The following is a 27,824-nucleotide window of genomic DNA, read 5'->3' as shown; positions in this document are numbered from 1 at the left end:
ACACTAGCGTACGTCCCTTTTTGCAGCATCAGTGAAGTATCCCTCCCTACGACGACCTTAATCCCTACAATGATGATATTTTCGCCTTCAATGCTGCGGTAAGTTATGTTAAATGACTGGTAGTGTTTATGGTGAGAATTTTATGATACGCAAACGGAAATGCCTCCTGCTTGTTATCCACCTGTCTTCGGATTACGCCACCGTGTCGCGCTGCTGTGAGCCGCAGCACCGCACTTCAGCATCGGCACAGCTGGACAGCGACAGCAGCCTGGGAGGTAAGCGTTGACCGAGCCAGGACAGTAGCCTTGGTCAGGATGTACCTTAGATCTCATTAGACTGTTTCAGCCTGAATCAGAATCATATAAGAACTAATCACAGTTCACAGGCACAAGGAATCACTGTATGAAATGTGTTGTTGTTTTTGTTTGCTTGTTTGGTTTATGTTTTTTTTTACTTAATCTGTGTTTTAAATCAACTCTCTTGGGGATAACAACGAAATGTTATCGCAATTCACTTTATTTGAAGCAGATGTTGACTCGTCAGTGATTATTTAAACCACTGCATGATGTTTCAAAAAGAAACGAAGGACGAGGAAAAAAGAAACATTTTGTTGTAATATCAGCTGGCTGTGTTTCACGGGAAGGGCGGTGCGATATCGCTATCAAATTAACGTCTACATTTCAATAACATGCTTTTTTGTGAAATAGAAAGGCGTATCTACATTATTAATGACTGGGGCTTTTAGATCAGCAATAGTTTATTTTGATTACACCGCCTGTGAATGTTTCTGTGGCGGAGCTCTAGGCTTTGAAACGAGGTTAATCTCCAATGACATGATGGCAGTTACTCATGGATGCTGCTTTGTTTATAATTGGGCGTGTAAAAATACAGCGGCGCTGACCATGGTGCTGAAACACACACGTCCTAATTTATCCAATATCAAGTTGTTTTTAGTGTAATATTAGACTACTTCTTGCAAAAATAGTTGGTAGGGAGACTTTTATTCTGGTTTATCGAAAGAGATGTAATCTCTCTATTCTTTGGTATAAGAATTAGTTCTATAGGGATTGATGTTTGCCATCTCCTTAGAAGTGGATTGACCATTAGTTGTTTTGCTTGTGAATGGTCTTTAAACAGTTAAAAAGAATAGGAAATGAATTCCTTTCCTGTTGTTCCATTATATTATGTTATTAGTCTGTTTTATTGAATAATCAATCTTGATATATTTCTTTGTCTTATTGATAGTTTTTTTATTAAGTTTATTTATTTTGATTTATTGAGCTGCGCTGTATACTCATGTTTTTATTAGACTGCAACCCACGTATTTTTATGCACTGTATTATATTGAATCATATTCATTTTATTCTTCTGCACAAGACAGGAGAGAATGATAATAGAAATAAAAAGAATAATTTCTTATTTCAGTAAAAGATAATCAAATGTTATACATCAAGCAGGGACTTCAAGGTAACCCCCCCCCCCTTTATTGCACACCATGGAACTTACCTATTATAAAAGTACAAATAAGGTATTCTAAAAGCTACTTCTAAAAAACAATCATTTGTACAGTGTTTTGCAGCAAAATTACATGTACTTTCCTTTTTTAATTACATTAATGTAATTTATGTAATTTTTGTTCTTTTCAAATTCTGAAAATTGTTACGTTGTAGCTTTGACAAATTTTCAAATGAGTGGACAATACAGATTCTCCAAAAAACAAACAAACAAACAAACAAAAAAAGCATGCTCTTAATTAATCAAGAGCTATTTGTCATTGAATTAGTGTATTTGTCTCTCTCTTTCTTTTATTTATTTTTTGTAATTTGGCTCCTGAAAACCCACATGATTGTAATTTCCTTTTTCAGCTCTGACTCATGGGCATGACTTGCTTTCTTTTCCTCAATGAGCCACACCTATGCAGGCTCCCATTAAACTACCACCACCATTGTGATGTCACTCGTATTGTTTGTGCACACGCTGTAATACAATTAAAGGCTTTCTGTCAATTAGGACCACCTGGACCACTGCATGGCTAATGATAGTGAGCATGGGACAAAATTCAGTGTGGACAGCTGAGCTCTATACATAGATAAATACCCATATTTTCATTATAAAGAACAAAATGCAAACTTTAAAGTGGATTATTTATAGTGTCTGGCCACAATTTATGACCGTTTTTGTATTGTATGAAAGTACATTGGTTTTTGCTTTTATTTAATCGCTTTTATTATTGTACAGTTGATATCAACCATTGCCTTAGCAGTGTTTGTTGTTAATTAATGATCCCTGACCAATTAAAGGAATACTTCACCTAAATTTTTTTGCAGATTTATAGAAATTTAGCAATACATCACTTGCTCATCAATGGATCCTCTGCAGTAAATAGGTACCATCATAATGAGTGTATAATTAATCAAAATGCTGCGTGTTTGTAAGAAATAAATCTATCATTAAGGTGTTTGATGATATCATTAATCTTTTAACTGTTGCTTTCGGCAAAAATACAACCCCCCTATTGCTTTCTCCAATGAAAAATTTGTCTTGTCGGAATCAGGAGAGAAATATACACAGATTTTGATGTGAGAGGACAACAGGGAACTGTTTCACTGGAGGAAGCGTTATTATGGATTATGGACTCACATTTTGTCCAGAAGCGATGGGTTAAAGTTAAAACACCTTAATGATGGATTTATTTCATACAAACACATAGCTTTTTGCTTTACAATACATTAATTAATGAACTGGAGTTGTGTGGATTACTTGTGGATTGTTTTTTTCAGCTGTTTGGACTCTGGACATTCTGACGGTACCCATCCACTACAGAGGATTCACTGGTGAGCAAGTGATGTAATGCTTAATTGCTTCTCCAAATCTGTTCTTATAAAGAAACAGACTCATACACATTTTAGATGGCCTGAGGGTGAGCACATTTTTAGCAAATTTTCATTTTTGAGTGGACTATTCCTTCAATACCATATTGTCCTATGTCCATTTAGCAATACCATGTGGCAAAAATGGTAGTTTTAGAGTGCTGTAGTCAAATATTTGGTTGAGTTTGGCTCTGACTGTGCCCTGATACTTAGAAATGTGAATTGTAATAGGGGAGAGCGAGAGCAATAAATCTGATGGCCTGAAATAGAGTTAGTCTTCGTTCCAGGCAGATTCACTCCACTCAGCAGCCAGTTTATGTAACAGTGCAGCGGCCTGGAGGAGGAGGAGGAGGAGGAGGGGGAGGAGGAGGAGATGAGAGTAGAGTAGAGCAGGGAAGGCAAGAAGAAGGGAGGTGTTGCACTATACTGTCCTGAGGAAAGATCTGACTTGTGGATGAAGACAAGTTTCTGCATTTAAACAGGTCTTCTCTTTGCACACATTTGTTTTTTGGGTGAGATGAGACGTACATTTTTAAATGATGCTTGTATGTTTATTCATACCAAAAAGAGAAATTCAAGAAGAAATTCAACAAAGCAATACATTACATAAGTGGGTTATCTGTTTATCGATCTATCTATCCTTGTTGCTCAGTGTTGGATCAGTGAGACATTTTTTTAAATGAAAAAGTAATTAAATGAAGTCATTTTTAACAATGATAATAATATAAAGTGTTTCTTGAGCAACAAATCAGCACATTAAAGGGATTTCTGAAGAGTCATTTGACACTAAAGACTTTTTAATTGTTATAATATTTTGTAATTTTATAATATTGTTTTACTGTATTTTGATCAAATGCAGCCTAGGTGAGCATGATACTTCTTTTAAAAATATGTATTTGAAAAATCTTACCAATGGTAAACGTTTTAATTTACATTATTTTTATATTATCAAATTTGTTGCAGTTACCCATTCTAAACTCTACGGAGCCTCACACATGGCATGCAGGAAAAAAAATAGTAGGTTAAATCGTGTGCAATATTTACTATTTTGTACCCTCAATTTATAAATTGTGCGCATGATTTAGTAATTAATTCCCTTGATTTGCTAAATTGTGCATATGATTTATAAATCGAGAGAACAAATTAGTAAATTGTGCGCATGATTTAGCAAACTGAGGGAATTAAATGGTAATTGTGTGCACGTTTGAGTACATTGACGGAACAAATTAGTAAATTGTGCACACAATTTATACATTTTTTTTTCAGCATTTCATGTGTGGGGCTCCGTAAAACTCCAAACAAATTAGCAGTAAATTAATTTTAGCTTTCAGATGTGTTGGATTTATAATATGAGTTTAAAATATTCAAATACATTATGCACTCTTCCATCTGAATATGCAAAATTTCATTTAAGATATGTCTGTAATTCCAGGCAAGGACGAATATCCTTATCCTGGTATTTTAAAAAGGTAAATAAACTGTCTCAAAGACAGCCTGTTGAACAGTCTCTGTTTTTTAAAACAAATTAAAAAATACATGCAGTCTGAATCCCTCTACATAATTTGAGCAGTGCCGTTCTGCCCACCATTTCTACAGACCATCTGCTGTAGCCGTAGCTCTGCTGTATTTTAATGTGTCTTGTACTGTCAGGTTAAAGTATGAAGCTGTAGAATAGTAGGGTGGAAGATCTCAGTTTCTTATTCTGAATGCAGATAGCAGCAGTGTTACACAAGGTGAAATGATGCAATAAGGCTTTAATCAACTTGTAAATTCACCCTGTTATCCGCCAGAGTGATTAATGTGCAGAAATATGTAGTGTGAATGGAAGGTGAGTAGTTGGGGTGTCAGGTTCCCATCTGGAACTCTAGGTTCAAATCTCACTCTAAAATAAAACAAGTTTAGTGATGGCGTAATAAAATGTAGCTGTAAAAACTATCAGATGAATCAACATCAATTAGAAACCAAAAAAAAAAAAAAAGAAGAAAACATTTATTATATGTTAGGTTGTACAGCTTGATCAGTGAAGACAAATAATTCTATGGTGTTTTTATTCCTCATATGAACAATATCTGGTTTGTATCGAATACTGCCCCTTCAGATTAACACTGGGAACAGTTCAATCAATCAGACCTCCTTAACAAAAGCTGTAAAAACACCCACTCTTTTTCCCCACACAATGATCTCACAATGGAAATCAATTCTTCTCACATTGCCTGCAGACGGCCAAACACTTTCCATCACCTTCTGTCTTACCAATCACACTGCAATTACCCTGTTATCCTGATTCCTAAATGATAGCCGTGACTGATTTAGGTGAGCTTGACATCCACCTGGTGCTCCACCTGTTTGAGTTGCTTTTTCTGGCTCTGTAATAAAATAATATACTTGCTTCACATGCATATTAGCTTATACTGTATGATGAATATCACAGCCAACTCTGAATATGCGTTTTATGTCATATACACTACCATTCACAAGTTTGTGCTCAGTAGGATTCCTTTAAATAAATAAATGGTTTCATTAAAAAAGATGCATTAATCAGTTGATTAATCAATTGCATTGATCAAAAGTGACAGAAAAAAAGAAAAAAAAGAATAATAATTCAACAATGGTAAAAAGAAATGTTTTTCAAGCATCAAATCAGCATATTAGAATGACATCTGAAGGATCACGTGACACTGAAGACTGGAGTGATGACTGCTTTGCCATTACAGAAGTAAATTACATTTTAAAATCCATTAAAATAGAAATCAGTTATTTTAAATTGTAATAATATTTAACAAAATGAATCAAATAAATCTTACTGACCCCAAATCTTTGAATGGTGGTATATGTATGTATATAACCTATAACATATGAATGTACTTGCATACACATACATTTTAATGATGAAAACCACCCTGATGCTGAAAATATGTCTCCTGTCACTAATATTTTAGTCAAGAATGGCTAACACCAAATGGTTAAAATGGCATCCATATGTTTCTTTATGCTTACATATACATTAAAATGTTGCTATGGTTATCACTGTCAACCATCACAAGTTCAGGTGCCTAAACACATATGGAATATACATAGGGTTGTAGTGTTGCGAAGGTTACTTTGGATAGTAATGTAATTGTTATGGTGTGACATTACTCGCGCCCCCCCCCCCCCCCACCCGAAAGGTGCGACCGTGGAATAACAGAGGGGGGGAAACTGGGTAGGGACCAAGGAGGAGGTTCCGGTGGAGGACGGACCCCCGGAAGGGGGCCACCAGACAGAGACCATGGAGGAAGGAGCCAGGGAGGAGCCAGGAGGAGGCTGGAGCAGGTGGAGCCAGGTGGGACACAGGCCACAGCCATGATGGCGGCCCATGGAGGGAGGAGCCATGGTGGAGGAAGGGCCGATGACTCCAGGGGGCCGACCGATGACAGCGGAGCAGGTGGAGGAGGAGCCCGAGGCAGAGATGGAGAGCCAATGTGCCAGGGCGACACCGAGGATCCGGACAGCCAAGGCAGAGCAAAGGGTGATGACACCCGAGGCAGAGGCAGGGATCCGGAAGGCCACGGTGAGCAAAAGGGCTGAAAGGTGACAGCGGTGGTGATGGAGAACCATAGATGACAGGAGAAGGCAGGACAGGGAGGGTGGGTGGGTTATCCAGACAGACATCTAGTTCCAGGCAGACAGATCATTCAGGGCTGACAGAGAGTTCATATGAAGGCAGGAGAAGAGAGGGCATGTCTGCAAATATATCCAGATTAATTAGGTCCTCATTATGGTCCACAAAGCACTGCTCACCCTTAGCCATGGTGCAGTGGGCGGAGCTTCCCTCCGAGCTCTCTCTGTCCATGACACTCTCCACCGTAGCGAGCTCTGTTGCCAGCTCTTGCACCTGGTTGATGTTGCGGCCTGTGGCTCTGCGGCGATCCTCAGCTCTGTCGCCATCCATGGCTTGTCAGTCGCGGTGGATTCTGTCTTTCCTTCAGCGGTGGGCACAGGGCACATGGGCTCTGGGTCCGGAGTGGGGCTGTTGTTGTCCACGATGACCACAATCAGAGGCGATCCACAGGACACCAGCACCCACTCCACAAAGGCGGCAAAATTCCCCTGAGGATCATCTACGAACAACTGCACTCTGCACTCGTCATTCAGGCTGGTTTTGTAGATAGTGCAGAGGCAGTAGTCTGGGTAGTGGGTATGGTTGCCGATTTCCACAAAAAGTTTTGTATGATCCTCAAGGAAAAGGCTCCTCTGCTCCAGCAGGAGGAGAAAGACGGCAGGATCATCCATAACATAAAACAAAAACTGACAAAAAAGACACAACAAAATGCAGGGAAACACACTGCTTTACTTTTTCACAGTCCGGTCTTCTGTCACGATGCAGTGCGGGAAAAAAACACGTAAACAAGGATGATGATGATACAAAGTGTTCAATAATCCACATGGGGTAATCCATAGGGAGAAGGCAGAAACACATGTACACATCGACAAGACCAGACAACCAAACACTGAACAGAATGCAACTTATAAGGGGGAACTATAATGGGTAATTGACAAGACACAACTGAACATAATGACACACTCAACATGGGACATGGAGGGAAAACACAACATATTGAGTCCAGGGGCGTGACAGTAATAGGTTACAGATTACAAGTTACCATATTTAAAATGTAACAAGTAGTGTTACTATTTCAATTACTTTTGTAACTGATTACATATGCTAACTTTTGAATAACTTTTCAAAATTCAAATTTCTAAATTCTTTCTAAAAAAAAATTCTGACCTGTTTTTAACCATTTTCAAACATTTAAAGCAGGCAGGGTTAACCTTACAGTATTCATCACTGATTTCTGTCAAACAAACAAGCCTACTGTACACTGCTCAAAACGCGTTTGAATCATCATTGACAAATTATTTAAATATAATTAACATACTTACAGACTGTCCTTGCAACCTTGAACTGGCCAACTTTATAGCCTTTCTTTGCCAAAGATGCATTGCAGGCTACTGGTTCAGGAAACATTACTCATCCTCCATAAAATGTGCAGCAAACATCTGAATATTTGGGATGGACTGTTCTGGAACAATCCGGAGAGAAAAAAATGTCAAAATTTAAATAGCATCATATGACCCCTTTAAGGTCTCCTCGTTACAGTGTAATTATACATTTAAGTACTTTGCAATATTAATGAACTACATTTACTTATTATAGGATTAAGGTTTGGTTTCAGGTTACTTGTATGTAATTATAATAATAATTGTTATTATAATAGTAAGTACATGTAACATGTGTAACAAGTTTAAAATAAAGTGTTACCTCATACTGTAATTAATTACGTGATTCTGTTACATGTAACTAGTTTGGGGGTTTTCACTCCCAAAACTTTGTAGTTTGTCACAATTAACAATGATTTGTCCAAATCAAGAATGATCCTGTTTAAATGTTCATTTAAACATCTAAAGAACATTAGAGTATTAGGGAGAAGACTTTTTTTTTTTTTTTTTTTTGCCTTGTGCTGTTTTTCTGTTGAAATATATTGTATTGTGTGTCTGTTGCATAAAATGCATGTGTAACGTATTATATATAGGCAGAGCTGTGCATGTAGTTTGTTTATGGCTTCATATTGTCACTTTGAATTATACCAATGCTCTGTGTTACACCTCAGGCCACTGTTTATACCTGTGTGTGTCATAAGGTCAGTGGCAAGGTTTGAATATATACTCTTCTAGCAGCCTAAAGAGACAAACAACATCAGTGTAATTTGATGTGACAGGTTCAGATATTATACTAGGTCACATATGCTTTGCCTTAGGTTGGAAATTATTAATTATTATACTGCACACTGCTGTGAAAAACATATAATCTTTAAATAACCTTTACTTTCACATTTGCAGACCAACAGGGAGGACATCACCTTAGATTATTGTTTTTCTAGAAACCACAAAATAAATGATCATGCATTTAGGTAATTTATAAGTTATAGAGCAGACAGTCTCATTCCATGTGGCCTGATAGACAAATCATTATCTTGGTCAGCAGCCATGTGCTTTAGTCACTGTGATGGACAGACTTCACTGCGATCTGTTACTGTCATTCTGCAGACAGTTAGACATGGGATGAAGGAGAGAGAGTATCATTACAGCTGGGAGAATCCATCAAAATCCTTTAAAGTGACAGGATTGATGAGTTAAAAGGGAAAGAACTGGGCTAGTGGTGAGAAGAGAAGAGGAAAGGACTGTAAAAAAGAGTTGGAGGAATGAACAAGGTTTGAGAGAGAAAAGATCAGAGGAGAAAGCATGTCAGATAGGAAATGAAGCCGATGAGAGCTAGAATGAACGTGCTGGGTTTAATTCTTTGTCTGTTCCTATTTGGCTGCACACAAGGACTCATCAACACATTTTATTGGAGTTCAACATGTTTTATTGGGTCTTGATGTTCTCTTCAGCTCTTATCTATCAAGAGGCCCTCAAGATATAAAATCCACGAACTCTTGCAAAAAGCCATTGCTTTTAGTACCACCTACTGAAGCTTATTTTTCATACTTATTTAATAATCTTTCTGAACTGATTTGTCAGGTGGACTGGAAATGAATGACTAATGAAACTTCACTATAGTCGGGCATCATGAAAGTGCATTTATAAAGAAGCTCTCTTGTTTGAATGATGGAAACAGATGGCATAAATAGTTTGGTTCCTGTTCTGTTTCTAAATCTAATAGTTGTCTTGAATTGAATGAGACATATTATAAGCATATAGATGATTTGTTGATTGATGATTTCTTTGATGAAAGTCTCATTTTGCAGGCAGATCCATCTATGACTGAGTTCTTATCTGTTTATTGTGACCCGCAATGGCAACAAAATACTGTTTACATGTTTACAATCATTTTCAAATGCTGATTTGGTGTTTAAGAAATATTTCTCATTCTTATTCTTATAAGTGTTGTGCTGCTTAATTATTTGGTGGAAACTCTGATACAGTAATATTTTATTCAAGATTTACTATTAAATAAAAACAGTATTACTTTAATGTTTGTATAATACAAAAAGTGTATTTTCTGACACTTTTGATCAATTTCACCCATCCTTGTAGTATACATGTAGTTTAAGAAATGCATGGGTAAACATGAATAATGATAGATCACACTGTTGTCATCTCATTTTGTTCACAGCGTTGCTTCACCTTCACCTTCACTGGTCATGTTGAAATATGTGATAATGATGCTCTTCTGAAGAACAGTGAACATCTCAGCTGCTTTCTGTGTGACTCCCATACTACAAGACCATATCCCAAAGCTTCTTCAGATCTTTCAGAGTATCAGCCCCATTTATCTCAGCCCCTTGATCCATAACCAGGCTCCAAGATGAGCGGGCTGTTTGCCAAACTGGACCCACGGCGGATTCAATGGGGGGCCAACTGGTTTGCCTTCCAGTCCCGTGTCCTGCGCACGAAGCCGGTGGAGTCCATGCTGGAGAGCACGGGAGGCAATGGGGCTCACGACACTAAACTCGCCCGCGTTCTCTCCACCGTGGACCTCGTGTCTCTGGGAGTGGGAAGCTGTGTCGGCACTGGCATGTATGTGGTGTCTGGACTGGTGGCTAAGGAAATGGCAGGGCCTGGGGTCATTGTGTCTTTCATCATCGCTGCCGTGGCCTCCATCCTGTCAGGTGAGTGCAACCCCCACTTCCTGTTCCAGTCAGTCAGACACAAAAGAGAAAAACACAGAGAAAAGAGGTCAGTCATCTTCCTGTAAACCTGCCCCCAGTTAAGCACCGCCTAGGTAGTGTTATTGTACTGTGGATAGCATCATTTTTTTATTCACTGATCCTGAGTCAGGCTTTAGCTGAGTGAACACATGTATAACTTTATGCCTCCTGACGTGTAGCGATGACGCACGCTGAACTGGCTCATTAGGTTTACAGGTTGAAGCTGCGCACAGCAGGATGCACCCAAAATAGAGCTTGAGTGAAAATCATTTAGTTTTCCCTGTGGATACCAACAAAAAGAACCCAAAAATGAAAGGGAGGGAAAAATTAAAGGGATATTTTTTCCTGTATGCAGCTGACCTTTCCACTCATGGAAACAGAAACAGAATTCAGAGAATATTTGTCTTTATAGCCATTAGATATACAGTGTACTCCACTAATATTAGCATCCTCTGTAAATATTAGCAAAATTGGCCATCGAAAAAGTCTTTACTTTTTACCATCTTTCTAGATGTTCAAAAAAAGAACCATAATAGAAAATAGGGGTGTAACTGTACACAAACATGTCATTTTGGTACGTACTTCAGTTTTAATGTCACGGTTTAGTATGTTTTTGGTACAGCAGATTAATTTAAACATGCGTTAATTAATCAAGACATCGCTAACAGGTAAAGTAAAATATAATGAGTATATAATCTAATATTTCGTGCAATGCTTTTCTCTTGACTTAATTTCTCTAGCAAACTAACAAGCTGTGATCACTGATTACTTGCCTGAGGTAAATGAAATGCTACGTGACATTTAGTTTTGATGTCTTTCTGTGGTTGAAACACTGATTGAGTGATTACATGAGGCATGAGTTCTTTCATGTTTATTTTGCAATAAAAATAGTAGTAAAGAGCAGTGGCACATATGGCACATAGGCTATGCATAAAAAAATTGTATGCCCCCCCCAAACCCCACCCTACATCAAAAAAACATTTATAAACGTTCACTGTAGCATATCAAAAGAAAACATCTCTAGGTTACGTATGTAACCCTAGTTCCTCGAGGGAACGAGACGTTGCGTCGATCAACCCTTTGGCTTAGCGTGAGCAACTCTGAATATCGTGTGTAATCAGTCCAATGGAAGAGCGTGACGTCACAGGCGGGGTGATGTAAGCGACCAGGAAGCTATAAAAGCATGTGCCGCACAGCTGGCGTCAGCTTCGAGTACCAGCAAGCGCCGTCAGGGGTGCCGGGGGTATGGCTCCGAGACGCAGCATCTCGTTCCCTCGAGGAACTAGGGTTACATACGTAACCTAGAGACGTTCCTCTTCAGGAACTCAAACTGCGTCGAACAACGCTTTGGGGAACGAGTACCAATGCCGCCAGACTACCAAACCCCTGCCTAGTGTGTATCCAAAGAGCACAGCTTAGGACGAGAGGACAGAAGCGCCTGGAGTGACTGGCATGTCTAGGCCATAGAATTTAACAAACGTAGAAGGCGTGGACCACCCCGCAGCATTGCAGATGTCCAGCATGGATACACCTGCTAGGAAGGCCTTGGAGGCTGCCATACCCCGAGTAGAGTGAGCCTTGGCTCCCGACAGCGGGGAACGACCAGAGGACTCATAGGTGGCGTTGATAGCCTCGACTATCCAACGACTAATAGTCTGCTTAGAAGCAGGAGAACCCCTCTTGGGGGGACCGTAGCATACAAGCAATTGGTCAGTTTTTCTCCACAGGGCAGCTCTGTCTACGTATGCGTCCAGAGCTCGAACTGGACACATACAATTTAGCTTCGCTTGGTCAGGCTCTCGAAAGGGAGGAGGACAGAAGGCCTGCAGCACTACAGGTCGTGGTGTAACAGAGGGAACCTTAGGAACATATCCCGCTCGAGGGTATATGAACGCTTTGGTCATGCCAGGTGCAAACTCAAGATAAGTGGGGCCCACAGAGAGGGCCTGAAGATCTCCTACTCTCCGCAGAGAGGTGATAGCCAACAGAAAGGAGGTTTTAAGTGTAAGATGTCTGTCTGAAATATCTTGAATGGGTTCAAACGGGTGTTTGCACATTGCCTCTAATACCACAACCAAGTCCCACGGGGGAATACGGGACCGTACTGGAGGTCTCAGCCTCAGCGCACCGCGGAGGAAACGGTAACTAGGGGGTGTCTTCCCAAAGACTGGCCATCGAGAAGGGCGTGGTAGGCTGCAATGGCCGCCACGTAAACCTTCAGCGTGGAGTGGGTCAACCCTGCAGAGAACCTGGCCTGTGGAAACTCCAGAACTGTACAAACTAGGCAGTTTGCTGGGTCTAGCTGGCGGTCTCTGCACCATGAGTTTCCACCTCAGGGCGTACAGTTTCCTCGTTGAGGGAGCTCTGGATTGGAGGAGGGTCTCAACAACCTCGGTTGAGAGACCAGCTGCTAATAGTTGTGCCCCCTCAGGGGCCACACCCACAGCTTCCACAACTCCGGGTGAGGGTGAATTATCGTGCCCTGCGCCTGTGAGAGTAGGTCTGTCCTGATCGGTATCTCCCATGGAGAGCCGTCGAGGAGCGAGACCAGGTCTGCGAACCATACTCGGCCCGGCCAGAACGGGGCTACTAATAACAGACGGACCCCGTCCCGGCGTACTCTCGCCAGAACTCCCGGGAGCAGAGCAATAGGGGGAAAGGCGTACAGACGAAGCCTCGGCCAGGTCTGTACCATAGCGTCCAGTCCCAGAGGAGCTGGATGAACTAGAGAGAACCAAAGGGGACATTGTGATGTCTCTTGAGTCGCAAAAAGGTCTACTTGAGCCCTGCCAAACACTCTCCATATCTGCTTCACCACCTCTGGGTGAAGCCTCCATTCCCCGGGCCTCGGCCCCTGCCTCGGCAGTATGTCTGCTCCCATATTTAGTTTCCCAGGAATATATACTGCTCTTAATGAGAGGAGTTTGCCCTGGGACCACACCAGGATCTGGTGCGCCAGCTTGTACAAAGGGCGCGAACGCAGACCTCCCTGGTGGTTGATGTAAGAGACCACTGATGTGTTGTCGGTGCGCACCAACACATGGTGACCCCTTAGGTCTGGGAGGAAGTGCTTCAGTGCACGATAAACTGCTAGCATTTCTAGACACTTGATATGCCATGTTAGATGGCGACCACTCCACAGACCACGGGCAGGGTGGCCACTCATCACTGCACCCCAGCTGGTGAGAGATGCGTCCGTCGCTAGTATTACACGGCGACAAGGAGCTCCCAGCACCAGGCCCTGATTCAAGAACCAAGGTTTCTTCCACATGTCTAAGGCACGGAGGCAGCGCCGCGTGACCTTGATAGTGCGAAGTAGATTGCCCCTCGGGGAAAATCCCTTGGTCTTGAGCCACCACTGTAGGGGTCTCATGTACAGCAGGCCAAGAGGTATCACGTTGGATGCAGCTGCCATCAGACCCAACAATCTCTGAAATTGTTTGACAGTAAGTGACTGGCCTTCTCTGACTCTCTCAACTGAGATGAGTATGCTTGGTGTTTAATTCACAGCTTTGGCATTCTCAACGGAGAGAATAGCCAGTCCTGATGGTCTTATCTGCAACATGGTGCTCAACAAGTGCTTCAGTTTTGAAAAATAGCACTCCGCTGAAGCAATTAATAGGGATAGTAAGAAAGAGAACTAATGCACATGTCGCTGAAGCTAGATATAATAGAGTTGTTTTTAACAGTTGTCTTCCTAGAGATCTGTCTTTTAAAGGCTACACAGAATGCTATCAATTGTTGTGGAAGGGCTGGAGATGAGTCTTCGTTGTATCTCTCCACTAACCTTCATGCCCCCTCGTATATAGTGTTCTTCTCCTCAGTTGCAAGTATGTGTGACTGGACCACTCTGAACAAATTGGCAACTGATCACAAAGCTGAATATCGCTGGCTGGGAAATGATGATGTCTAGGCAAGCGTTAAATACGTTTACCTTGAAGTAACTTTCAGCATCTTCCAAACGCTCATCCTGACAGAATTAATCAGAATTGCGCTTTGCCCTTCTAATTCTTTAATTTCCAAAGATTTGTTTCAATCCCCACTTCTGAATTTTGCGGTTGCTTTTGCCTCCTCGATTTTCTCTGAACCTTGTCAACTCCGCAATGGCAGTGTCAAGTAACTCTGTAACTTTATGAAGGTCAGCATACTTTGCTTGGAGCATTTTTGAAATGACATTGATCTGTTCTAGAACTTCACTTTAAAGGATTATAATAAAAATGTCAAAAATGTCATAAAAATGTAAAAAAAGTCAGATCTTTCCATCAGCCTTATCAAAGCAAATCAGTAAGTGAAATTTTGGTCAGGGCCTTCAACAGGTCAACATATTTGTATCTGATTACAGACACGGCATCATTGCGCGATGCCCACCTAGTAGCACCCAGTTTTTTAAGTGTGACACCCGTAGTGAGTTTTTCACTCATTTCAGCCAATACATTCCACCTCTTTATACTGTGTGCAAAAACACATTACATTTTTCCATGCTGTTGTAAATCTTTGTCAGCTCTGTTATTGACTTGACTGAATCATTGAGGACCAGATTTAAGTTATGGGCAGCGCAGTGTACATATGCAGCATTTGTCTCTTCTTTATCCTTGCCTGAACTCCATGTATATGCCACTCATGATTGTGGCCCCGTCAAATCCTTGGCCGCGGCATTTTGAAATATCAAGACTTTTTTCCTCATCCAAACATATAATTTCATGGGCTATTGTGCCAGTGGATGAGTCAGGTATTTGTAAGAATCCAGAAAAGACTTGTTGATTTTCACTACCATTGCAGCTCCCTTACTATCTCTCTCTATGGTTATATACCGAAAGACTTGACTCATCTGATCCACTTTAGATACATCTTGAGTTGTATCCATGATCACTGAGAAAAACAACGCTGCCTTAATTTCACTGATAATTTCTTTCTGGACATTCTCAGAGAGTATACCTTTAAGTTCATTTTGGTTTTCTGGGCTGAGATACTTAATGGAACCAGCAGTGCGACTGAGCAGTTCCTTCAAATATGGATCATACTTGGCCAGTAGGTTGATAGGTTGACATATTGTAGCTTTTCTGACTGCAGTCTGCAATTAACCAGCATGGTTCACAGTATGCAACGTCAAGTGTAGGCGAGTAATACTGCCAAGATCGTGGTAGCTGAATACCAGCTTTTGTTGTAGTGGAGTAAAAACTTGTCGAAAAGCACTGGATGAATCTCGAGGAAATTGACCGGGGGGTTTGCATGACGCTTGTGACATAATAAAATGCTTTACTTGCCCATCTGTTAGTGTGTCTGGATAGTGTCCTATATCTGTTGTGTAACCCGCCAACATATTTCCCGCCAAATATCCAGCTTTTGGCTCATCTGCGGCTGCTTCTTCACTTCCCTAGTCCTGGAACCTCATCAAGCTGTCAGCCTCGTTGTTCTCATCCAAAGATATGCAACTGCTAATTTTAGTTGACAAAACTTCCCTCTCACCTTCAACATCAGTGTAATTTAACCAATTAGCTTTTGCCATTTTATAAGAAAACTTTAATTCAATCTGATTCCATTCTGGTGTGCATCTGCCACTTTTCACCATTCAATTATTCACTCAAAAAATACATCACATTACATCAACTTGAAGGGATACGATATGTATTGCTTTATAGCACTGTGTCAGAGAGTACATTTTGGAAAGAATGTAGAAACAGATTATCCTTATCTTTTCCACTGAAGTGGGGTTCACAGGGATTCAGTCTGTAAAGAGGGATTTCTCTCCTTTTATCAGGTCCACTGGGATTCTATGAGTTTGACATTTGAGAATTGATCTGCCAATCCAGAAGAAAATAAAATCAATGATTCCATCTCAGCAGTCAGTTAGATATTTGTAAACTTATATTGATAATCTCCAGGAGTGCAGGTGTTACAGTAATCGTTGCTATCTCTCCACAGGGGTGTGCTATGCTGAATTTGGTGTGCGTGTGCCTAAAACCACAGGATCGGCATATACTTACAGCTATGTGACAGTGGGAGAATTTGTGGCTTTTTTTATTGGCTGGAATCTGATTTTGGAGTATCTGATTGGTACAGCAGCAGGAGCCAGTGCACTCAGCAGTATGTTTGACTCGCTGGCCAATCACAGCATCAGCGGCTTCATGATCAACCACATAGGAACGCTCAACGGCTTGGGTGAGTTGCATTAATATTATTATAAAGTTGTGCTTAAAACATGGATTCATTTTAAAGGAATATTTTACCAAATGAAAATTATTTGCAAATGTACTCACCCTGAGGCCATCTGAGATGTAGATAGGTTTGTTTCTTTATCTGAATGGATTTGGAAAAAAAAATTATGTTATTATTAAATCCAGCCTGTTTTCCAATGGAGTAAAAACGACTGAGTTCATGTCTCAGCTGTGTTGAGTGTTGCAGCTTTTGGTAATGACACTAATAACCTTGACACATACACACACACTCAGCAATTACAACAAAAGCTACAGTAAGCTTAATTTATCAATAGACTGGTGTTAATGGTGCTGCAGAAAAGAAAAGGCACCTCTAACTTTAGCTGTCAATAGTCTGGTGACAATGGCAATGTGAGGAAAGCTTGTTAAAACAGAGCAACCTTTCTCACAGCTTCTGTTTAACTGTGAAACAGCTGCTCCACTTACATTTCAGAAAAGGAAAAAATAAGCAATTTCTTAGGCTGAGCATTTGCTATTAAAATTAGGTCAGAAATATTTTTTTAAAGCAGATATGATCTGAAGCAAATTCTAGAGCTTGACATATTCTTGTTTTGCTAAATATTCATGTGAAAAAGGTTATGCAATCATCTTTTCAAATGTTTCACACATGAATAAATGAATAATACTGTTTAAAATGTGTTATTTTTTACAGATAACGTTTTAATATGGTTGAATTGTTTGGTTTCAGTAAATTAAAGTAATTAAAATGTATTATTGTTTAGAATATCACACATTTCTCTCACATCAATATATATAGTTCTCCTAACAAGGGGATTGTCTTTTTTTGGGAGGGTCCTTGTCATTAAAAACCCTTGACCTTCAAAACTTTGAGTTGTCAAATACCTGTAGATCCTCAGACTACAAATTAAGGAATGAAATATTAATATTGGCTACTATAGAAATGACAATATTTGCTTCCTGCATTGCATGTTTGGTTTGCAGATAGATATTACATATAAAAATATCATACCAAAATCTTACTCAACCAGCACCTGTTGCAAAATCTCTTCTTTTACTTTAAACAATCCCTTTCCTCTGAGAATCAAATATCCCTCTATCTGTGTGTGTCTCTGCACACATGTAGCAGCCACGTTATGGTTCATAGTCATTTCCACTTAAGGCCTGGTTAGTATGAGTATTTTTAGAAATGCATGGTTTATTCATCATGGCATTGAGGGGTCATATGGCATTGAGGGGTCATGGGAAGTCGTGGCCTGGTGGTTAGAGAGTCGGACTTCCAATCGAAAGGTTGTGAGTTCGAGTCCCGGGCCAGCAGGAATTGTGGGTGGGGGGAAGTGCATGTACAGTTCTCTCTCCACCTTCAATACCACGACGTAGGTGCCCTTGAGCAAGGCACCGAACCCCCAACTGCTCCCCGGGCGCCGCAGCATAAATGGCTGCCCACTGCTCCGTGTGTGTGTTCACAGTGTGTGTGTGTGTGTTCACTGCTCTGTGTGTGTGCATTTCGGATGGGTTAAATGCAGAGCACAAATTCTGAGTATGGGTCACCATACTTGGCCGAATGTCACTTCACTTCACTATATGAGGACTGTCTGTTGTCAAGTTGTGAAAACAGCTTTCCAAACTCACTACTGTCATCTGAGAAACATCTATCTACCTGTTAATCTGTTCATTTCTATTTATCTGTCTATCTATCTATCTATCTATCTGTCTACTGTATCTATCTATCTATCTATCTATCTATCTATCTATCTATCGTTCTACTGTTCTATCATTCTTACATTCTGTCTAGTGTTGTATCACTCTTTCAATATATTGTGCTCGTTCATCAACTGTATAGGTTAGAGTCATAAAGTATTCGAGACATCATGAGGCCTAAATAACCTCAAAAATCCTTTTTAAGGAATGCTTTTTAGGTTTGTTTATACTTCCAGACAACATTTTATAACGCCAGCATCAAAATTGGTTTAACCAGGTAATGCATCATAAATTCCTCCTTCCTCACCTCTCAGGTAAAGGGGAGCAGGCGTATCCGGACATCCTGGCCCTGGTCATAGTCATCCTGGTCACAGTGATAGTTGCTCTAGGTGTGAAGAATTCTCTCGGGTTCAACAACGTGCTGAATGTCATCAATCTGGTGGTGTGGGTGTTCATAATGATTGCAGGCCTGTTCTTCGTCAGTGTCAGCAACTGGGATGAGGGACGTTTCCTGCCTTATGGCTGGTCAGGGGTAAAGTACATTTCAGATCTATTATTGAAGTTCAATCCGTCAGAGCAGTTAGTGCCTCTCAGCATAAACACTGAGGAGGAAATTGCATTGTCTTGTAACTATAACTATAACTCTGCCCAAAAGGTCATGCAGGGTGCAGCCACTTGCTTCTATGCCTTTATTGGGTTTGACATCATAGCCACCACCGGAGAGGAAGCCAAGAGTCCCAACACCTCCATCCCCTACGCCATCACTGCCTCTCTGGTCACCTGTCTCACTGCCTATGTCTCTGTGAGTAATAGTATATGGTATATTAACCATCACTAATTTTGGGTCATTTTCTCAATATAGGAATTATGAGACCACATTGAAAATCTGATTTAGTTTTTTCATTCAAACATGATAATTCTATATTGTGCTATCTTTTGGATGTAAAATTTTATTTTATTCAAAAATTCATTCAGGTGATACATTTTTCATTATGTCATTAACAGTCTGTTGATACCTGTATAATTATCAACTCTTCTCTTTATAAGAATATAAACAATGCATGTCTGAGTTTTTATTTAAAAACATAATCTGCAGTGGCATACCTTTTCTTTGTTCATTTCTTTGTGTTCATTGAAACTCATTGATTATTCTCTTCATGCAGAATGTTTGAATTTATTAAAGCTCACCGGCTTTATCACCATGCAATGCTGTCTGGCTGTCGGAGGTTGTCATAGTAACACAATGGGTGTTAATTCACAAACAGACATCTTTTCTGCATCTCAGAACAATATAATCTATATATTTCATTTCTGTTTTCTTTGTTTTCCTTTAATTTATATATTTTTTCTCTCATCACTCTCTAATTTTTCTCATGTGGTTTTGGTTTTAGCTGGTATGAAGTTCCCTTTACTAAAAAGGCTCTTCATTTTCACACCTACGGAACTGTCTGATGTGAAGCAAACTTGTTAATTAGTAGCGTTCACCCCTCCAGGTCTCATTCTGTTGTCGTAGAGGCTAATTTTAGCCATACATTTCATTTCTCTGTCTGTATGTTTTTGTGCATACTGTATGTGTGTGTTTGTGTTACAGATAAAGATAGCATTTTCTGACATTTATTAAATGGGTCACATGGAATCGATATTCTTAATCTTTTGATATAAAAGAGTCCATTGTACTAAGAAAACATATTGTATCTTTCAGAACTCAGTGCTTCCTACCCATCAACAAAGACCAGTAATTGATACTAAGCCTCAAAAAAGCTTGTTCTGTTCTTTCGCAACCTGATGTCAGATGAACAAAAATTAACACATCCATGATACCTGTTTGGTGTTCAGAAACTTTGAAATAAATTCTAGTAATCCTAAACACCAAAAAAGAAGAAAAAAAATTACACCTTGTACTTTTTCAGTCTACTTTGCATAATCTTTCAAAGATTCTCAACATTAGATGATAATTGTCATTTTAACCATGTTCCTCGTTCCACGTTTCATTTCAGTCTGGTCCTAACATTCATAATGGGGGCATTTAATAAAGTCACAGTAACAAAACAACAACAAAAATCCTTCACTCTTTCTCACAGGTGAGTGTGATCCTCACTCTGATGGTCCCCTACACTGACATTGACACAGATGCTCCACTGATGGAGATGTTTTCTCTACACGGCTTCCAAACTGCCAAATACATAGTGGCCATTGGCTCCATTGCAGGACTTACAGTCAGTTTGTTGGGCTCTCTCTTCCCAATGCCGAGAGTCATCTATGCCATGGCTGGAGATGGTTTGCTCTTCAGGTAAAAAATTAATCACAGGGTTAAGTAATGATCTTTGATGATCTGTAATGCGTCTGTCTCCATTATATGTTGCAAATGATTAAAATGCCATTTAAATATCATTCTCTGCTTGAGTCGCGAGCTTCTGCCATCACGCAGTCTCAAAAGAAATGCTACTTAGAGCCCTGACATTTTAAAACACATACCCATTATTCTGGCTTTGGAAGACTTCTTTGATGAAATGAATGTCTGGATGATTCATCCTGTTTACACCTGGTAATACACCCATCACAGGTGATCAGAAGCGGTCATACAAGATGCATTGCAATATACAGTACACTTGGTAGTAACACCTCTCGAAGCATCTCAAAATGCATCAAAGATCAGATTAAAAGTAGAGGATCTACCTGTAATGAATTTCAGCTGTGCTTCACATCATCTGTCCCACAACATACACTACTGACATAAGTCTCTTATGTTTTGATCAAAAATACAGTAAAATTTAGTATTTCATATTAAAAGTATTATTAAATTACTGGCTTCTGTATTAATATATTTAAAAATGTTTAAATAACAATAATAATAATTTTAAAAATTATTATTATTTTCAGTGCCAAAAACAGGTTTTTAAATATTTGTGGCCCCGCCTGTGAAAACCTAGCTAAAGTTTTTGTGTTTTCTACATAAAATCATCCTTCATTAATATAAAGAACATTTCGTGAAAATGTAACCATGATATCTTTAATATTGGCTATGCATGGCCATGTCAAAGATTGAAATCATACTGAAATTAATGGTTGAAATCAGAATAAAGATCAGCACTCTCACTTCAATGCCATAGCATTGCAGTTTTGTTTATGGAGGATTGAAGGTTTCATGTGCACTATCTGTGTGTTGTAGGTTTCTGGCCCATGTGAGCACATACACAGAGACTCCTGCAGTGGCTTGTGTGGTGTCGGGCTTCCTCTCGGCTCTCTTGGCTTTGCTCGTCAGTCTGAGGGACCTGATCGAGATGATGTCCATTGGCACTCTGCTAGCCTACACGCTTGTGTCGGTGTGTGTGCTACTGCTGCGTTACCAGCCTGAAGGAGACATTCACGGATTTGTCAACTTCCTCTCTGAGCAGAACACAAAGCATAAGGAGGGGGTTCTAGCAGAGTGTGAGAAGGAAGCCTGTTCGCCGGTCAATGAGGGCGATGAGTATGGAGGAGCTCCAACAAACACCTGTGGAGCCAAGAACTTGCCATCTCTAGGAGACAACGAGATGCTGATCGGTAAACCCGACAAGTCCACCTACACCTCCAGTCACCCCAACTACGGCACAGTGGACATGTCCTCAGGCATCGAGTCAGGTGAGACAGATAGCGTGTACCTGCTGAAACTAAAGAAGCTGCTGGGACCTCGCTATTATACCATGCGCATTCGGCTCGGCCTGCCAGGAAAGATGGACCGGCCCACTATGGCCACTGGCCGCATCGTCACCCGCTGCGTCATTCTGCTCTTCATCCTCATCTTCTGCTTCTGCTCCCTCATCATCTTTGGGTCGGGTCAGGTCGCTGATGGCCAGTGGTGGGCCGTGCTGCTGCTGGTGCTGCTGCTGCTGGTCATCACTCTCTTGATCTTCATCATCATTCAGCAGCCGGAGAACCCCAAGCGCCTGCCCTACATGGCTCCCTGTGTTCCCTTCGTCCCGGCCTCTGCCATGCTGGTAAATGTTTACCTCATGCTCAAGCTCTCCACCATTACATGGATCCGTTTTGGCGTATGGTGCTTTGTGGGTGAGTTTCAGTATTATTTCAAATAGATGGGTTTAAAGATTTGGGTTCAGTAAGATATGGTATATGTCTTCTTTTTTCTTTTAATATGAATGAAATGGTTAATTTATAATATAGAAATTAATTTTATTCTGCTTCCTCATAAGTAACAGTGAAGATATTTATTCTAAAGACTTTTATTTCAGAGAAATGTTGAACTTTTGAACTTCATATTAATCAAAGAATCCTAAAAAAAAAATAAAAAAAATAAGCGGCTTTAAAAACTGTTTATAAATAGTTTTTACAACCGGTAATAATGAGATATAATAAGAAATATAATAATAATCAGAAGAAATGTTTCTTGAGCATCAAATCAACATGTTAGAATGAGTTCCAAAGGATCGTGTGACACTGAAGACTTGAGTAATGATCCTGAAAATTCAGCTTCGCCATCACAGGAATAAATTATGTTTTAAAACATTAAAATGGAAATTGTTGTACTATTTCACAATATTACACTCTTTGCTGTATTTTCTGTTCAAAAACATGCAGCCTTTATGAGAATAAGTGACTTCATTCCAAAATATTAAATCTCACCAACCTCAAAGTTTTGAAGGATAGTGTAGTGTCGGGAAAAATTGACCAAAAGTACTTTAAATAAAAACTTTAAATGAACATGGACTGGATTTCATATAATGAAACCTTGGCAAATTATTATGTTTCTTAATATTTTCTTTTATCTAATTTAAAAACAACATTTAAACATAGTTTTAATTTGCATTAAAACCATTTTTCCGATGTTATAAATATAACGTTCCTTCATGTTTCTTCCAAGCTTTGTAATATTGCTTAAAACAGTTCCCTAATGACATCGTCCTACATAAAGTGACATAATATTTACATTTACATTTAGTCATTTTGCAGATACTTTTATCCAAAGCAACTTACAAATGAGGACAATAAATGCAATCAAAATCAACAAAAGAGCAATGATTTGCAAGGGCTATATCAAGTCTCAGTTAGCTTAACGCAGTACACGTAGCAAGGTTTTTAGAAAACAGCTAGTGTTAGAGGCTTTTTTTGCTTTTGTTAATTGTATAATAAACAAAAAGAAAACAGATAGAATACAAAAAGATAAGTTAAAAGCTAGTGTTAGTTTTGAAAGGTTTGGAAGAGCAGAGACAATTTTTAATATAACTCTGATTGGATTATTCTGAAAGAGGAAAGTCACACACACCTACAGTAGGATGCTTCGAGGGTGAGTAGAAGATGGATGAATTTTCATTAAATAAACATCCGTAATTATCACCAATGGAATTTAATAAATTCTTTGATTTATTTAGTGAGTTAGTCACTTTAGTTGATTGGTTGGTTCAATGTTTCTAAAATTGATAATATCATTTTATATTTTTTATATTAATTTTTAAAGATTGTAAAAATCTGAGTTAACTAAATATTGACACCATCAAAACTGTTCTTCCCTCACTGAGCATTTTCTAGTATTAGCTCATTGTTTCCATCCTGTTCATTTTGCCATTTTATAAATAATCAAGTTATAATTAATATATATTCTTGGTGAATTGTTTTATAGAAATGCTTCCTTAAATTGCATTTTACAGTAGAATTTACAGAGGTCAAAACTCCTGCAAAACAGGAATGACCCACATGGTCCTACTATTGGTCACCACTGGTCTCCAACAGCCCCTATCTCTTATATGAGCAGACTAATACCTCCACTATTACTCATTTGCTATATTTGACTGAGGTAAACCTTTGAAAAGTGAGAAAAAACACTCATCAGCAACATTTGTGCTGTAGCATATGTATGTGTTCATTGTTTTTGTTGTCTCTGTGTGTTCGTCTCTGCAGGTGTTTTGATCTACTTTGGCTACGGAATGTGGAACAGCACCCTGGAGATCACGGCACGCGAGAGAGAGGCCCATGCCAGCACATACCAGCGCTATGACATGGGTGTGGACGAAAACTTTGCAGTGGATGATGATTTGTACCCTTCAGGAGAAGGAGGGCCATTCCAAAGCTGGGGCTCCCATGAGGGCAAAGGTGGGCACCAGAAACAACAACACCAGGAGCAGAGTGAACCTCAGCCTGACGGGCTGGACAGGGTGGACAACCACAGGACCTCCTCTTCCGCCACACACAGCAGGGCCAAAAACAAAGCTGGCAAATCCAGTCCAGGCTTTGAGGCATTAGTAGTCGACGACGATTTGGACGATCCCTTGGAATGAGAATGTAATCCAAATGTACTCGCCTGCCAGCAACTGCAGAACCCTTGGGCTAGGTTGTTATGTCTCTGAAATGAGTTTGTATTTTATTCCTATTCCTTAATTTGCAGCCTTTTTCACTACTGATAGGATAATGAGAACGCACAAGATGGGACTGAACTTTTAGAAGACTTTTTTGACCACACAGAACCTAAACAGCCTAAATATTCCTTCTTCAAATTAAATCAATTTTAACAGTTTGATCCCTAATTCTCACTAAATCATTTTATCGAACTCTTCAGCACTTAAATATGTATAATCTATTGTTTCACTTGAAATTCCCCCTAACTCAAATTACAGTAACTAGCATGGAATTTATTATCCGTCGAGTAGTTTATTACTGCCCAGTTAGTTATCACACTCCCACAGCCGTTCCCAGTATGAGCGATTTTCAGCTGTCAGGAGGATGTCCGTTTACAGGTCACTTCCTGAAGTCTATTAGCCCCAACATTATGTAGGGTCAATATAAAAACAGGAAACATGTGAAGCCCTAAAACACTTAAAGCGATTTGCACACTTCGTTTTTCAGTAAGCAGCTGTTTTAATATTGCATACAAAAAAGGTAATTCTGAGAAGCAAAGATAGATGATAATCATAAAATGCGACTGGAATTGATAGTGACCCCACTGAATCAAAGGCCTTGCTCAATTCCGCTCTAACATCTAGCCCAAGTGAGGTTTGGAGTGTAGGTTGTCACAAATAGTAATTGGACTTTGCTTGCAATAGTGCCTTCGTCTGTCAGTGTGTGCTTTAAATATGACATCAAGACGTTCATGCTTGTTTGTTTGTCATTTCTGTTGATGTTGACATATCCATGGGTTTGTTTTCCTGGTAAAGGTGCCTGTCAGCCGTCCTGTGTCACCACCGACCATCCATCCATCTTATGTGCCAGTGACTCCGCTTCATCCTTGCAAGCAGGCAGCTCTGTGTAAATACTGACGGTGTGACCACAGTACGATTTGTGTCTCTCGGCTGGTCAGTGTGTCCGCTGAAAAAAAAAACAAGAAAAAGAAAAAAAAACAAGAGAAGAGTTGTAGGAAACCAGAAAGAGTTAAATTTGCATGTGGTGGGGAGTGTGAATTTTTTTATTTGGCTGTGCTCTTCTGCTCTTCCGCCATAATTCATGTGGCGTTTAATAGATCTGTCCAGTCTAACTCTATCTGTGCTACAGCTCTGCCAGCCGAAAAGGGCGGAAAAAAAACTAAGCCAGGCCTCAAGTCCATACATTTGGAAGGCCACATGTGTTCATAATGCACTGGGCACATCATGCCATATTGCTTTAAATGTCTCCCTCAAATATGTTGAATTGTTAAAAAACAAAAGATTGAGTTGCCGTAAATGATTTGCAGGCTGTGTCCATTGAGTCCCATTGGGTCTGTAGAGCTTCATTTTGGGGCCTGGGTTGGTTTTGTTCCTTGCATCTGGTCTATGATGTGATTCTTTGTCTTTGCTGTGGCATTTCGCTGAATGTGTAGCATGTTCAGAACAAACTGGCCCAGAGTAAAACAAAGTTTGTGAATATTTGCATGTGTGGTGGTGACTGTTGAAAGACTTGATGTAACTCTCAAAAGTAGCATTCTGAGAGATGAGGGTAGCAGCCTGCCCACCGTACACCCCCAAACCCTCCTGTTCCCGAGTGGCCTCTGTTTACAAAGCAAGCCAAAGTCTGAAACCTTTGTTTACTGTATCCGACAAAAGACACCATTTTACTTCTGCAGAGTAGAACACCATATAACGATGCGATGTGTGGCGATGCGAAATATCGAAGAGAAGTATTTTTTTACAGGCGTTTCATACCTTCAGGTTCTCTGTTGGGGTAGTGTAGCCACCGCTGGTGGTTTTTTGTGGGTTCAGAAGAACTTCTAAAGAGAAGTGGTGAAAGCATATATTTTTAATGAGCTCTTTCTAAAAAGCTAACTGGAGATGTTTGGATTTTGATTTTGTTGTTGTGATTTAAATAAATGTTAGCACATAAGAATAGACTTAAAGAGGGCAAGGGATAGGGATAGTTCATCCCGGAATGAATATTCTGTCAGCATTTACTCATCCTCATGTCGTTCCAAATCTGTAAGGTATTTAGGAAAAAGTTTTTTGTCTAAGCAACGGAATTCAATTATGTTGTTTTGGATCCCATTGACTTTGGATTTCCCATTGTATAGACAAAAACAGTTTATTTGAGTTCACCAGAAGTCAAATTTATGAGTAAATAATGGCATAATATTCATTTTGTCGGTGAACTTTCCTTTTAAGTATGATTCAAATCTACGTACAGAAAAAAAATGTCTCTAAAAAAAATAAAACATATTTCCACTATTGCTTTTAAAGTAAGCTACTATTTGTTATTTGTCTCTGAGAAAAGGTACAGTGTTTGTACTTTGTGAACTATCTTTCCTGCTATCATAGTTTGTTTGGTATTTGTTCAGGAAATGTGGAGATTGGCTTCCCTTGCAAATCTGATCTTTGTTTCTGCTGTATATTTTGGTATGAAGTGGATGTATTCTAGTTACAATGATTTTTTTTAAAGAATCTATTTAATGTTTCTTCTACTTGTGGTTTTGCTCTCCCGTTGCACTGTGTAATGAGATGTTAATATTGCTTCCATGCAACAATGAAAGTCATTTATTGCAGATCAGATAAGCGTGACTCTTGGTTTTCCTTTTGCTTTAAGGGTGTCTCACACAACTCAAAATCAGAGGTAATAAATATGCTCACATGGGTGGTTTGAGTAAGCGGTGCAGGCCCGCTCTGTTTCCTGTGGGGTGGAGCGCTGAGCCTAGAATAACAGCGATCCGAGGGTCGTACCTAAGCACAAAACAAACATGGTCATACTGGGAGGGGCGCTGCTGGCTATGCAAAGGAATGAGATGAACAGATCGAGACGTACTGTTCCATTATCATTGCTGCAATGGTGGTCGATGTAGTACAATATGGTTTGGAGATCTCAAAGCATGTTGTTATGTTCAGTTCATACAGTTCAGACCCGTCTGTCTGTATGGCGCAAACATCGGCACAACCTGAAGCACACTCCTTTCGTGGGAGGGTCTTCATAAGTGTTATTCCTATGAAGCACTCATAGGAAATCAT

General features: G+C 39.8%; 1 protein-coding gene across 2 annotated transcripts; it reads left to right on the top strand.

Annotated features, from left to right (window-relative positions):
• Positions 1–27,377, top strand: LOC132096501 (probable cationic amino acid transporter). 2 transcript variants are annotated; one of them, XM_059501892.1, is made up of 9 exons: positions 1–275; positions 2,781–2,834; positions 10,027–10,522; positions 16,484–16,720; positions 18,750–18,967; positions 19,091–19,237; positions 20,517–20,725; positions 21,605–22,482; positions 24,328–27,377. In XM_059501892.1, the coding sequence occupies exons 3-9, from the start codon at positions 10,219–10,221 to the stop codon at positions 24,702–24,704; spliced, it is 2,370 nt and encodes a 789-aa protein (XP_059357875.1). In that variant the 5' UTR covers positions 1–275; positions 2,781–2,834; positions 10,027–10,218; the 3' UTR covers positions 24,705–27,377. The 2 variants fall into 2 exon arrangements, with proteins under 2 accessions (XP_059357875.1, XP_059357876.1); XM_059501893.1 differs by lacking the exon at positions 2,781–2,834.
• The last annotated feature ends 447 nt before the right edge of the window (positions 27,378–27,824 follow it).

The sequence above is a fragment of the Carassius carassius genome, chromosome 20, assembly GCF_963082965.1.
Source record: "Carassius carassius chromosome 20, fCarCar2.1, whole genome shotgun sequence".
NCBI classification, from domain to species: domain Eukaryota; kingdom Metazoa; phylum Chordata; class Actinopteri; order Cypriniformes; family Cyprinidae; genus Carassius; species Carassius carassius.
Note: the sequence above shows the minus strand (reverse complement) of the source record. Positions and strands in the feature narration are given on the sequence as shown.

Coding starts and splice junctions, on each gene's coding strand:
- LOC132096501 (XM_059501893.1), top strand. CDS start 10,219: ATGAGCGGGCTGTTTGCCAAACTGGACCCACGGCGGATTCAATGGGGG. Junction 20,726..21,604: donor GGAGATGGTTTGCTCTTCAG/GTAAAAAATTAA, acceptor TGTGTGTTGTAG/GTTTCTGGCCCATGTGAGCA. Junction 22,483..24,327: donor TGGCGTATGGTGCTTTGTGG/GTGAGTTTCAGT, acceptor TCGTCTCTGCAG/GTGTTTTGATCTACTTTGGC.